This window comes from Apteryx rowi, unplaced genomic scaffold, assembly GCF_003343035.1.
Source record: "Apteryx rowi isolate R43461 unplaced genomic scaffold, aptRow1 scaffold_318, whole genome shotgun sequence".
Classification (NCBI taxonomy): domain Eukaryota; kingdom Metazoa; phylum Chordata; class Aves; order Apterygiformes; family Apterygidae; genus Apteryx; species Apteryx rowi.
The window spans coordinates 721,185-734,612 of record NW_020449619.1 but is presented as its reverse complement, the minus strand read 5'-3'; the positions used below and the strand labels follow the sequence as shown (position 1 = coordinate 734,612).

Here is a 13,428-nt window from a genome sequence, read left to right as displayed (position 1 = left end):
CCAGTACTGGCTGACCCCTGGGGGACACTGCTAGCTACAGGCCTCCAACTAGACTTTGTGCCACTGATCAGAACCCTCTGAGCTCTGCCATTCAGCCAGTTCTCAATCCACCTCACTGTCTGCTCATCTAGCATTACTTCAGCTTGTCTGTGAGGAGGTTATGAGAGACAGTGTCAAAAGCCTTACTGAAGTCAAGGTAGACAATATCCACTGCTCTCCCCTCATCTACCCAGCCAGTCATTCCATCATAGAAGGCTCTCAGGTTGATTAAGCATGATTTTGCCTTGGTGAAGCCATGCTGACTACTCCTGATCATCTTCTTGTCCTTCATGTGCCTGGAAGTGGTATTCAGAATTAGCTGCTCTATAACCTTCCCAGGGATGGAGGTGAGGCTGACTGGCTTGTAGTTCTCTGGGTTCTTCTTGCTCTTTTTGAAGTCTGGAGTGACATTTGCTTTCTTCCAGTCTTCAGGTACCTCTCCTGAATGCCATGACCTTTCAAAGATGATTGAGAGTGGCCTTGCAATGACATCAGCCAGCTCCCTCAGCACTTGTGGGTGCATCCCATCAGGTCCCATGGACTTAAGCATGTCCAGTTTGCTTAAGGAATCCCTAACATGATCCTCTTCCATTAAGGGAAAGTCTTCATTTCTCCAGACTCTCTCTGGTTTCCAGGGCCTAGGTTTCCTGAAGGCCAGCCTGTTCAATGGGCTGCTTTGCCATCTTGCTATGAGTGAATTTTTTGGACCAACCCCTCTTGCACTGCAGCAATCACACTGACCCCCAGAAGGCTCACACCATGTAAATTCACATCCTGCAAAGCTTGAGGGGTGACCGATCAACCCCATCACATAGCTGTGAAGCATATCATCTCCAAAATGCAGACTACTTCTCTTGGAGGAAAGAGAAAAGGTGGGGATTACAGCCTTTTGGGCAGAGGGAGATGGTCTGCCATGGAGCAGAGAAACCCTTTTCTTGGAAAGTTTCCCCAGAAAGTCAACTGTGACTGATGCTTTCCAAGTCCTGGCACACTGGGGTCCTGGCCAGTCCCTACCCTTCCTCAGCACTAGCTCTTCATAACAACAGCAGTAGCAAAGATAACGTTTGACAGAAGAGTATGTTTTCTAAATGTGAGTGCCCCTTTCGCTGTTTGCCAGGGCAGGACAGAGAGGACCAGGGGCTTTTCCAAGGTCAGCTAGAAAAGCTAGAACAAGGCTGGGACCAAAACCTGCCCTTCTCCCCCACATCTGCTCTTCTCACATGCCCCATGTGTTGGCTGGTACAAATCTGAGTGTTGGCACAGCAATGGTGCTTGTTTTGTTGTCTAACATTGCGCAGGAGCAGCTGGGGCTGAGGGAAGAGGCTCTCTCAGGTCACAGTGTGGGCTTGGTGCAGGAAGCGGGATCCGGCACCAAGCCCGTCGCAACTGTGCTTTCAGACACAATATCATGCCCTCCAAAAAGTGAATGGCTGGAGCTACCAGTGGCAGAGATCAGTGCTAGAGTCACCTCTCTGTCCTCCACTCCAGCCCATCTGAGTCCGATGGGGTGCAGGAGGGTCAACCTTTCCAACGAGTCTGAATGAATTTCTCGTTTTTCTTACAGGCCTTTGCACTGAAGCCAAGTGAAGAACCTCAAAATTGCACTATACATCATTTAACTCAGCTAAGATTTTGCTAGCTGTGAAGCATCTCCTGCCACCGAAAAGGACTCTTCCACCAAGATAGATACCCTAAGCTCTGTTGTCCTTCCTGGCCCCTGCCTGTGACGCCTGTCTTCACGCTTTGAGGCCAGCACTCAGTAGTAGCTTCATTCTTCTTTCCTCCCATCAGACCATTCCCCAACCATGTTCCAGCGTTTCACCAGCCTCTTCTTCAGTGACAGCAACACACCAGAGGGCCTGGAGGAGCCCAAACACTTTGTCTCTGAGGAGGAGGAGGAGGATGGATGGCTCATAATTGATCTTGCAGGTGAGAAAAGCAAGGGGGATTGGTTTCACACAACCTGTGATGTATCTTGTTTCTCCAGAGCTGGCCAAATCCCTTCAGACGACATCAGACCTTGCCAGCAAACTCCAGCTGAGCTTCCATGACATGTGGTTAGCTCTGCCCTTTATCCCTCCTTCCCTGGTTCCCTCTCACCTTGTCCTGTACTCACGGCTCCCAGCCTGGGCCAGGCACAGAGATCTCTGTTGTCGTTGCAAAATACCCCAAGCTGACTCCTCTTCCTTTCTTTGCTCTCCCAGTGGTGATTCCTGACTGTCAGCCAGCTTGGGAGAAAATGAGTAACAGCAGCCACTTCCTGGGCCAGGCCATGGATGCTGGCTGTCTGCCTGGGAGCCTTCAGGCACTGCCACCCAGCTTCCCCAGGGACAGGAGTATCCCTCCTCACTCCTTTTTTATCTCCAAGCAGGCCCAGGGGGAAAGGTGTTCATAAAAAGACCACCAAACTTCAGATGAACAGAATGTGTCCCACTGGCCCAGCTCTTAACAGGGCACCCTGGACAGGATAGTGAGGGAGAAGGTCTAATGAGACCCAGCAGGAGGGGACAGGCCTGATTTTGCACCTTTGGAGGCAGTGACCAAGCTGTGCTTGGCACCAGGATGGTGCCTTCACCCAGCAGCACTGACCCTTGCCTTTGCAGGAGTCAGTGAAACCCTTTCATTAGCAGTTTTCAAATAGCTGAGAAAAGTATTCCTCTCAGAGCGTGCAGCTGGGATAAAATGCCCGATAGCTCTCTTCATGTGGCTGTAATCAAGGACAACCTAGCTTCAACCAGGCACAAATTCTTTAGCACTTAGAGGAGCCTGTTTGTGGATTATGGACCAGATCCAAGGATCTGCCCTGAAGAACAGTTTGCAGCTCCCAGAACTTACTCCTGTCCATTTAAACAGCAAGAACTAGAGATCAGGGAGTTCACCCATGATTTTCCAGTTCGTTCCTGCCTGCTGGGGGCTTGGTGGAGTGGAGAGATGCCAGCGCACACAGGCTGTTTGCCTGTGTGCTGGGTCAGAGTGGCATGACCTTTGCTAAGCAAGGCTGTGGCGTGGGCAGCGGTAGCTGCCGGCACACCTCCAGGTAGGAGCTGCCAGCTGCCTGGCTAAAGGCCAACCTCCATTGGCAGCCATGGATTGGTGCGGTGCCCAGTGTGGTCAGCTGCAGTGCTCAGCCATGTGCCCCTGCCCTCCCTGGAGCTAGGCTCTCTGGTTGTGTGAGTGCAAGGAAGAGTTAGGGCAGCCTTTTTTGCAATTTGCAGAAGATGCTTTTAGGGACAAGTCATGCCCTGTTAACTATCTCCAGAGCATTCTGATCGCAGCATGCCCTGCTGGGGTCTGCCCTGGCAGTCCTGCTTGGGGAGCAGCACTTTGCCAGGCTCAGCCCCAGAGGAGCTGGGCTCAACCTCTCCCCTGTGATACCCTGGCTGCAGTCAGTGCTTCCAGCTCCCCAGCCCAGAGCCTGCCTAGCAAGGGGGAAGGAAGGCTGGGTGTTCACCTTATGGCCTGCCAAAATGCAAACAAACCTGGAGTCTGTTCACCAGTGGGAAACCCTACTCCCCGGGCCCTGACAGTGAGCCAGGGAGGCTCACACAAGGGAGGGCAACGGCAGGTGATACTGCAGTGGGCAGAGGCCTACAGGGCTGTGTGCGGGACCCATGTATGTGTGGCTGCAGTGCTTTGTGTCAGCTATGGCCTCCTGGCTGAGGCTACGTCACTCCAGGGCCACCCTAACCTGTAGCAATCTAGCAAGCTCTGCTCCAAGTTTGGGTCATTTGGGGCCATCCAGGAGAGCAAATCTAGAACCTGAAAGCTCTTTTGAAAGGCTTTATCTTCACAAATCATTCCCAGCGCCCTTGCCAAGAGCTCTCAGACAAAGTTTGTTTGGAGCAATGTCATCGTATCTAGAGAAACCCTTGCCCTCTGGGGCTACCTGTTCTCAGGAACAGCTGAGACCATCCAGAGTCCCATTTGACACCAGACAGAGAGGTCAAATTCCTTGCGTGGAAAAGGGCTTCTTAATCTCCGTTAAGACGGTTTCTGCCTTTGCCTATTGTAAGCCTGATGACTCAACCATATGCAATGATAATTTTATGACCTTTTGCTTGCAAATTAAGCAGTGAACTTACACAAACAAGACTGTGTGCACTGCAGCCCCAGCCCTTGGATTTCTCCTTCTCAGCATTCAATGTTGTTTTTTACAGACTCTTGTTAGTCACAGTGCCCCAACCCAGGAGACTACTAATAGGTTTAGGAGGAGGGTTTAGTCCTCCCTGTTGCAGGCAGGGAGCTGTGCTGTTCTCTGCCGGCCCTCTGAGCAGCTTCTCACTGCCTGTCCCACATGTGCTGAGCAGAGCTCATTCTCAGGATGTGAATGTTCTTTAGTTTTTTTCCCCATGCACTGAGCTGGACAGGGCAACAGAGCACAGACAAGCCTGGGTTGGGGAGACAGGGACAGGGAAGCCCCACATGTCTGCCTGGAGCACTATGGAGCCCAGATGGAGGCAGAAGGGTGACCTGGGCAGCAGGTTTTCTTGGTGGCTTTTTTTAATCAGTTAGCCAGGTCCTTGGTGCAGGGCCAGCTTTCAGTAGTGTGTCATGGGGCCTGGCACCCCCGCTGCTAATCCCTACTGGCACCACTATTGCATTTTCCCTCAGCATTCCCCCTCCAGTGAGGGATCAATTTATTTCAGCCTTCTTCCTGAGCCTGGAGTTATGCAAAGCACTTCAAAAGCTAAGCCTGTTGGCTCCAGCCCCCATCCTTCAAGTTAAAGCCATGATGGCAGGCAAGCATGGCCCAGACTGGCTCACTCCCAGCAGCGAAGCAGCCTAGCAAACCTCCAAATAAGTTCAACATCAGCCAGGTCTTTGACCCAACATGTTGCAAAGTGCACCTGAATTAACCAGATCTCTTGGGAGCATTTCAAATGCCCCCTCTCACTCCATCACTGCCTGTCTGGCTCCAGTCAGCACCCAGAAACCCCTTGGAAGGGGTGGGTCGGAATGAAATGAAGCTAGTCCAGTTTGTCCCGGACAAAGGGAAGAAGAGGGGAGGTCTCAGGCTGGGAAAGCACAGTTTGGCATGGCCAGGCAGCATCGCAACTTCTGGAGCTCGCAAGGAGCATTTCTCTGTGCTTAGAGATAAGACTCCCTGCTGCAAGTCACCCAGGAATCTGGGAATCCTGAAACATTCCTTGTGACATTAAAAAGCACCTTTGTGAGGGATCTGGACAGATAGGCATGCATGGCTGGGGCAGAGGCTCAGCCAAGCTAGTTCCACACCCTTCCTTCTCCCCACACCCACAGCCCCATGTGTTGTGGGAGCACTGCTGAACCTAAGGAACAGGGGAAAACACTCAAACCCAGACCCCTGTCTCTCTGTCTCCAAGCTGACAAATAATCTCCAGCCTGGCATGTCAACAACTATTAATAGCCTGATATCCACTGACCTGAAGAAAGACATTCTCCTGTTCGCAAGGCTAATTGTGGCCTGCCCTAAGCTGCAGGCTGGGGCATCGTCTGCAGGATGAGCTGGTGACATCCATGTCATGACGAATGTCAGCCCCTTCCTTCATGCATCCATGTTTCATCCTGCCTGTTTGGGCACTGCAAGAACACATTAATCTCTGATTTCTTTTGCACCCTCACCCAGCAGGAGGGTCACACATGTTCATAGAAATACTCCACCAAATCCACCCCAACAAGAATGGGTCCCTCTAATTGCCCCCTGCCAAGAAGCCTAAAACAAACTGCTGAACCTGGGAACGTGTCTCAGTTCCCTGCTGCATCCAACGCTAAGAGCAGACTCCCTTCCTGTAGCATAGCCAGTAACTTCTGACACGTGAGTCTCAGAAAAGCGCCAATCCAACTGACTTGCCAAGCAGAGGTGAGGAGGGCAAGGAAAATAAAGGCTGGAGTTTCAAAGTGATGCATGCGGTTAGTTTGTATAGCTCACCAGCTGAAAATCTGCCTCCTACAGACTGAAGTCAAAGGCATTGTGAAAACTTTTGGAGAACGATTTATGCACTGAGAAAAAGGTTTCTTCCAAGAAAAAAAGCATGAACTTTCTTTTATTTTGGTCTCAGTGATTGGTTTCAACATTTCCAGGAATTAAGTGTTTGTATTTGCAAGCAAAGATTCACTTAGTAATTCAGCTATTGTTCTTTTTGAAAGATGGGGTTCAAATCAAATAACAGAAATACAGAAAAAAGCAATGTTTCTTTCTAGCTGAATTTCTTCCTTCATTTCATGAAGAAAAAAAATTGCTTCAGTAAGCCCTGGTGATTTCCCCCAATTTTTGGTTAAACCACTTAACCAAAAATATTTGCATGCTTCTCTTGCTTGCCATTTCAGCAAAACAGGGCATTCTGCTATTTCCACCTATTTGAGTCCCCCTCAGCCCCATAGCATCACCGGAGCCAAGGCCCGGTGAGAAACTGGTCTAGCAGCCTTCAGTGCGAAGGGTCCCAGCCCATCTTCGAGGACCAGCCGACCCTCTGTGCCGCCCGGAAGGCACTGTCTGTGCGAGCAAGGCCCCATTCAGCCTCTTGCCCAGGATGGCAGCAGTGCTTTGGGGAGCTCGGAGCAGCCGCCCCTCCAGCTGCGGGTGCCGTTTCCACCATTGCTGCTGGTGAACAGGGAAGGAAGGCACCACCCCAGCGTGGGCTCCTCCGGCTTCCCCGCGCAGACGTTGCCGCGGTCCTTGGAGGTCCTCCACCAGCCCAAGCTCAGCTGACCCTTGTGGTGGCCTTGCTGTGCTGTGGTGGTGGTTTTGTTTTGCGTGGTGGTTTATTCTTCAGTGAGAGTTCCTGTATGTTATACTATATACATTTATAATAATATTGATGCTGTTGGGGTGTCTTTTGTACTAATAATGCCCCCTTTTTCTCTCCCCTTCCCCTCTCCCTCCCCACTGTATATCGTATGTGTGTGTGTCTTTGCTCCGTGCTCCTCCCTGCCCTCCTCTGCATGGCTTCCAACTCTTGTGCCGCTCTTGGCCATCCCACCTGCTGGGCGGCAACTCTTGTCTCTCATTAGGTAGTTATGCCTCAACCTCTGGTGAAGAGCAGAGGGTAGGTGAGAGAGCTCCCATTTGCACGCCCCGACGCTGCCCGGGGTCCTCCCTGCCTGCCACTTCTTCGTCCCACTCACTCCGTGACTGCGTCGGCAGGCCCGTGCCCTCCCAGCCTGACCCCTGCTTGATGGACGAGAGTTGGTTTGTCACCCCTCCCCCCTGTTTTACTGCAGAAGGCCCCGGCCTCGACAGCATGGAGAGCAACCCCATGGAGGATCTCCTCATCGAGCACCCTAGCATGTCCGTCTATGTCACCAGCAACAGCCTCGTGGTGGACAGGGAAAGCCCCGAGGAGATCAGCGAAGGGTGAGTTTATGTTCGCGGGCAGGGCTGAGAGCAGCACCGGTGTCCTCCGGGAGCCTGCAGGGACAGCACGAGGCGGATGTCCTTGGCTGGGCTTCACAGACCAGACGGCCTGGGGCTGCTGGTAGCCCTTGCAGAGCCGCTGGGGGCAGAGATGTGAGGGACCAAGGCACTCAAGCCGTCAGCGCCAGGGCAGCCTGACACCCCGGCCTCCCGGGTCACTGCTGCCCTTCTCACGTCCAGGAGTGTTTGACCCCGCTGCCCTGCAGCCCATGGGACAGAGAAGAGTTGCTGGGCACATCGCAGCCTGCCCGCACCTGCCCAGCGATGCCACGGCAAACCGGGGCCCAGGCCTCCTCTCCTCGCGGGACCAGGTGCCCACACCAGCAGGCTGGCCCCCCCGTGCCTGGTGGGGTGTCAGCAGCACAGCGGGCAGGAGGGAAGGCCTTGGCACACTGCACGAAACCTGGCACGCTGCAAGGATGGCAACCCCTGGCTTTCAAAATATGTCACTAAAACAACCTCAGTGTGCACCAGGACTTTCAGGATTGTGTTAACAAGCCCTTGCATATGGGCCAGGCCTGCCAAAATCCTCTCTCTGTGTGCTTCTTGCTGAGCTGCACTGGGAGAGCCTGGAGTAGCAGAGCCCACAGCCCCCTGCCATGGCACTGAGCAACCAGCCTCATTTCCTGGCTAAAATAGTAACTCCTGGCAAGCATCCATCTGCTGAGGATGCTGGACGTCACATCCCACTGGTGGGCCCTGAGGAAGATGTGGGTCTGCCAGCCTGCCAGTCTGGGCTTAAGCACAGGGCTTTGCATGGGCAGCGTACAAGGAAAGAATACCAAATACTCAACAGCAGCAAGACGACCCTCGGGCATGCTGGGCACCCCCTAGACCCCCCAGTTGCAGGGATGCTGCAGGCACAGGGGTGTCTCACTCTTGGAAAGGTCAGTCTCACAGCCCCTGGGTAACTGGATGTCGTTCTCTTGCCTTTACCCACCAAGTAAGGCTTGCCCATTCCCACGCCCTTCTTCAGGAGCTGGGAGAGATGGAGACCCTCCATATTCCTTCAGCCTCTTTGCAGCCCAGAGGGGGCTCAGCCTCCTCTCCTTGTGGGTGCTCTCAGCTGCTGGTGCCCCATGCCACCCAGGAAAGCCCTGACGGTGCCCACCTCCCTGCTCTGCGTACATCACTCAGACCTGCCTCTGCAGTTGAACCCCTGGTACCACCCTGACACGCTCCAGGGCGCTGCTGGCCCCCTGGTCCCCAGCCCTCCAGCCACCACGCTGTATGAGCCCTTCACCAGGAGGGACGAAGCTTCTCCACCATGCTGCAGCTTGATGACCTACCCAGCACCACTCAGGACAGAATGTGGGGGCAAATCTGCTTCAAGCTAAGGGACACTGCCTAGTGCTGTCTTTTCTCTGATTTTCCATTTGCTGTCTTCTTTAGGACCATGATCTGATCTCAAGGGTATAAGAGGAACCTCAGTGCTGGAGGGTGAAAAAAGGGACCCAAAGGGAGCTAGAAACATGCAAGCAAACAAAATCAGTTATAAGCAGGATGGAAATGAGAAGCCTGTGAACTCTGCTTGGGTTCCCTCTGCTGTTCTCAAGGAAGTTGGTGGCAGCACAGCCACCGTGGGTCTATGGGAATGGTCCTGTTTCTTTTTAGCAACTGGATTTACTGCAGGTCTCCATAGAGCCATGTTGTGCTGGATGCCTTCCCCCCATCATCACAGAGCTTGCTACAGACTGAGATCTGCAATGGCTGAAAGTCCTTTGGAAGCAGTGCTCCTAATCTGGGGACTGTGTGCAAGCAAAAGGCATAAATGATGCTCTCATAAGTGGGTGTGATCTGAGTATGGAAGAGAGGAAGGGACCAGCTTAGTATCTTTCTAGGTTTGGCCTTGCATGTACGCTCAGCAGACAAATGCTGTCTGCTAAAGGGATGTCAGCTTGGCTGCTGTCACCATTTTGAAGAATTAAGCTGAGAGGCTGGTCTTGGCATTGGAGAGTTTTCCCATGGACCTTGCATTAGGTCAGGTCTATCCTGGGGGCATGGCACGACGTATGAGCACCTCAGCCAAGCCTGTTGTCATGGGGTGGATGGGAGCAGGGCCCCACTGCCTCCATTCAGCAGCCCCTGGAGACACCGGGCCCCTTCTTGCTGAGGGTTGTTGCAGGGAGTGTGACCAGTGCCACTGTGCAGCGCCTGTGGCCGGGCAACAGTGGCTGCTAACAGGCCTGTCTCTCCGCAGGGAGGTGCCGGAGCCCCGGCTGGAGCGCCATGCGCCGCACCACAGCACATCTCTTACGGTGAAGGCAGCCATCCTCGAGAAGGTCAGCCAGGCCCGGCGGGTGCAGCGGGCCAAGCAGCTGGCAGAGAAGCACCGGCTCAGCCAGAAGGCCCTGCAGCGGCAGAACCGTACCCGTGAGCGCCCGTCACGCAGGATCAAGCAGCAAGGCGGGAGCTTCGTCCACCAACCATGCCAGCGCCATTGCAACTACTAACCTCCGTTGGGAAGCCTGCACCACCGGGGCATTATCCGTTCAGCTCTCAGCTTCACCTCCTCTCTCATAACACTTCCTTCAGCGGAGGGAGGCTTCTGCCTTCCTCTGATATAAACCTCTCCACAGGGAGAGCTTCTTCTCTGCTCTCCCCACTAGGAACACTAGTTACACCAGCCAAGCATTGCCAGGCTGCAGTTTCACTCCACCCCCTCTTACATCCATGTACTCGACCCCTCACTCCTTACCTTCCTCCCCTCCCTCATTACCTTCCTCCACTCCCTTGTCTGCTGCTCCCTCCTTCCTTCCCTCCCTGAATGCAGACTGAGCTGGACCTGTGAAGAAGTCACCCAGTGCAGTGTGGCCTCATGAGGCTGCAGGTCTGCTTTCAAATATCAGGAGTTACTCAAGCCCAGTTAAATTTCATGAAATAACATGGGTGTAAACAGTTATCCCCAAGGAAACGAGGCTTTCTAGGTCACGTTACCCCTCAGAGCATACTTCTCTCCCTTTTGCCCCCCAACTTGCATGTGTTCTTCCGTCTACCCTTCCAGTGATGCCAGTATTTAAATGGGAAATTGGTATTCCCGGTGAAATCTCCCATTTCCAAAACTCAACACCAGGGCTATTCCAAGTTTATGGAAAAGCCTGTCTTTTGTGTACTAAGGAGCCTGTGACATCAGTGCCTTTCTTTATGACATCATGCTCTTCTCCATATAAACAGACTGTGATGTCACAAACAGAGATATCAAGCTGAAGCAAAAAGAGGAACAGAACAACAAGATTTGGTATTCTGAGGAAAAATATAATCAATGACACTAAATAAGAATATTTCTTCCCCTCGCTGCCTCCTCTTCTCTCTCCATCCCTCTTGTTGTCTCTCCAAAGCAGAGAGAAAACCTGACTCTCTTTGAGAGAGAGAGGCGCTGCATGGTAGCTGGGCTCGGGTGTCACCCCCAAGCCTGAGGCTGAGGACACTGCTGCTTCACGCAGAGGCACCCCACTCGCCGGAGTGAGCCATGGCAGCTGGACACTGCTCTAACCTACATCTCAGGCCCAGTGTTGAGATGAGGTGGTTTAGGCTGTGACAGCTGCAGGTTGCTGCAGCCTTGCAGGAGATCCAGCCCATGTGATGCTATGTCACCTCTAACCCCTCTCAGCCTTAAAAAAAAAAAAAAAAAAAAAGAAAGAAAAGGAAAGAAAAGTACCAAATCCAGGCTGTTCTTTGGCAGTTTCTGGGTTGCTGTAGGGAATCTCACTGTGCCTGCTCTGCCTGCTCCAAACTAGTCACGACTCTTAGGCAGCTCATTGCCCATGGGGAGGCAACCAGGACCTCCCAGAAGCATCTGAATAAACCAGCATTGCTCATGACAGGAAAATTCAGTGGTTCAGACAAAAACAAAACCAGCAACCTGCCATTTCCCCTTTCCCTCCCAAATTTCTTACTTACAGTTTTACCTTGATAATACAAAATCGCAACTATCCTTCCCAAAAGAGCTTGTCCCAGGCAGAAGGCTGATGGAAATAATTGTGGGATGGTCATCCAAGTGACTGAAAATACCACAGAGGACCTTCAGAGCCAACGTTTTGCTACTGATCAAGAAAGCACACAGAGGAAGAAATCTGAAATCTCGAGAAAAGCTGTGCCCACATGGCTTGGCCTCCCTCCTGGAGCCAGTGCCCTGCAGAAATACAGGCAGGTCTTAGTGTTTTGTATTTTTAAAGGCAACCTTAAAAAACAAACAAACAAACAAACAAACACAAAAATCTCAGGAAACAAAACACTGACCCAGCTCCAAGAACATGCCAGCGCCTTGCAGTAGCAGTTCAAGCCATTCCTCACTGTGAAGACAGAGAAGCAAGCCCAAGGGAAAGGGAGGCCAATCTATCTGAGAGGCAGAGGTCCAGTGCAGATACATCGGTAGGACAGCAACAACCCCGGATGAGCATTGATCCCACTGAGCTGCTGGTTGTACTTGTTTGAGCAAGCCTTGTCCTTTCTGTGCTCCCCACTCCTGGAGCAACTCACCTGCCCAAGCCGTGTGTGTGTGTATATATATATATATATATATTTAAAATATATATATATATATATATATAAAATATATTTACAAACATATACTTGAAAGAAGCACTGTTTAAGCTGAGGAACATTGGCCCGCCAATGTTGAGGGCCTGCTGTCCATAGCAAGGCCTTCTGGGGTGAACAGCAGTGCCCACCTCTACGGAGGGGAGTGCCGGTTCCTCAATACCCTCATAGTCCCGAGAGATTCTCCCCCTTGCTGCTATCACTGCCGGACAGCTGCCCTGCATTAATCCCTGGGAGGAAAGTGGAGAAGGGGACTTGCACAGCTTCTCTGAGGTGGTTAAGTATGTTGAAGCTGATGGTGAAAGGATGTGAGACAAGAAGAAGTGAGGGAGATGGGATGTGAAAGAGAGGTCAGAGGAGAGAGGCCAAACTAAAGGAAAAGATGTGAATGGGAGCAGCTGAAAAGTGCCAGGAGAAGAGCTGTAGACCATATTCCTGCCTCCCTGGCAGGAGAAGACCAGGTTGCCCTACAGCCATGGCAACCCTGCCGTCCAGTGCAGCTGGGTTCAGGCAAGAGGTCCAGTGCGATGAGAATGTCTATAGGAAACCCAGGGGTTTGGCACTGTTGTTGGATGCCCTTTCTATCCCACTAAAAATTGTATCCTTTGACAGGAAGGGCCAAATTCAGTCCTGGAGTAATGCTGATTTTTAATGCAAATCTCTCCCCTCCCCATGATGGACTTGCCCTTGACTCAGTCTACCTTTAAAAGGACCCTGTCAAGACTGACAAGAAAAAAACCTGCTCCAACAACAGCCAAGATCAATAAACAGGCAAAATTTGCTAAAATTCCTTGGCTCCACTCCTGTGCTTTACTGGTTTTGCCCCCCCGTGCCTGGGGTAAGGATCCCAATCTGCTCATCACGTCCTGCTCGTGGTCAGTGCTGCTGAGTTTGGATTTCCACCACCTGAGACAATAAATACCCAGCCCCCCCAAATCATGATTTCACTGACGTTTCTTCCATTCAACGTTGCTAAATCCTTTAGTGTCGCTTTGTGAACTGTTTTTAAGTGCTTGTGTTAGGTCCAACCTCGGACTGCTGAAAATCTTTTTTAGTGAGAGAAAAAGAAAACCTCTTACCAGCCTCCAGGATCTGTGACTGAGAAACCTGGATAGCATGGGCAGTGGTTGATATTGTTTGTCTGCAGTTTTTCTGTAGCTCTGATGACACAGTATTTCCAAAAGCACAGAGAGTGAAAACTATTTCAAATATCTATTTTAAGCCACGCTTTGGAGCCTTTCAGTTTCAATTCTTCCGGGCCGGTTTGTTTTTAAAATCCTACAGGGATCTGCACAGAGACCTGGAGCCCTCATAATACAAGTGACCCAAAAGTTCTTGTGTGATGTGGAAATGCATCCTGCACTGCCCTGCTAAATAGCAGTGGTGCATGACAGAGAGCAAAGCACAGTGCTGGCTGCTGTGCTAATGGAAAGAATGTGTTGGTAGCTATGGCTGCT

The 13,428-nt window shown here is 51.9% G+C and overlaps 1 protein-coding gene across 3 annotated transcripts; it reads left to right on the top strand.

Moving 5' to 3' along the window:
- The first annotated feature begins 1,607 nt into the window (after positions 1-1,607).
- Positions 1,608-12,761, top strand: TP53INP2 (tumor protein p53 inducible nuclear protein 2). 3 transcript variants are annotated; one of them, XM_026070750.1, is made up of 4 exons: positions 1,608-1,968; positions 7,030-7,068; positions 7,240-7,372; positions 9,633-12,761. In XM_026070750.1, the coding sequence occupies exons 1-4, from the start codon at positions 1,845-1,847 to the stop codon at positions 9,883-9,885; spliced, it is 549 nt and encodes a 182-aa protein (XP_025926535.1). In that variant the 5' UTR covers positions 1,608-1,844; the 3' UTR covers positions 9,886-12,761. The 3 variants fall into 3 exon arrangements, with proteins under 3 accessions (XP_025926535.1, XP_025926536.1, XP_025926534.1); XM_026070751.1 differs by lacking the exon at positions 7,030-7,068; XM_026070749.1 differs by having other exon boundaries at positions 7,030-7,372.
- The last annotated feature ends 667 nt before the right edge of the window (positions 12,762-13,428 follow it).

Excerpts from the sequence above, each read along its gene's own strand:
- TP53INP2 (XM_026070749.1), top strand. The coding sequence starts at position 1,845 with ATGTTCCAGCGTTTCACCAGCCTCTTCTTCAGTGACAGCAACACACCA. Across the intron at positions 1,969-7,029 it reads GCTCATAATTGATCTTGCAG|GTAGTTATGCCTCAACCTCT; the intron begins GTGAGAAAAGCA and ends GTCTCTCATTAG. Across the intron at positions 7,373-9,632 it reads CCCGAGGAGATCAGCGAAGG|GGAGGTGCCGGAGCCCCGGC; the intron begins GTGAGTTTATGT and ends GTCTCTCCGCAG.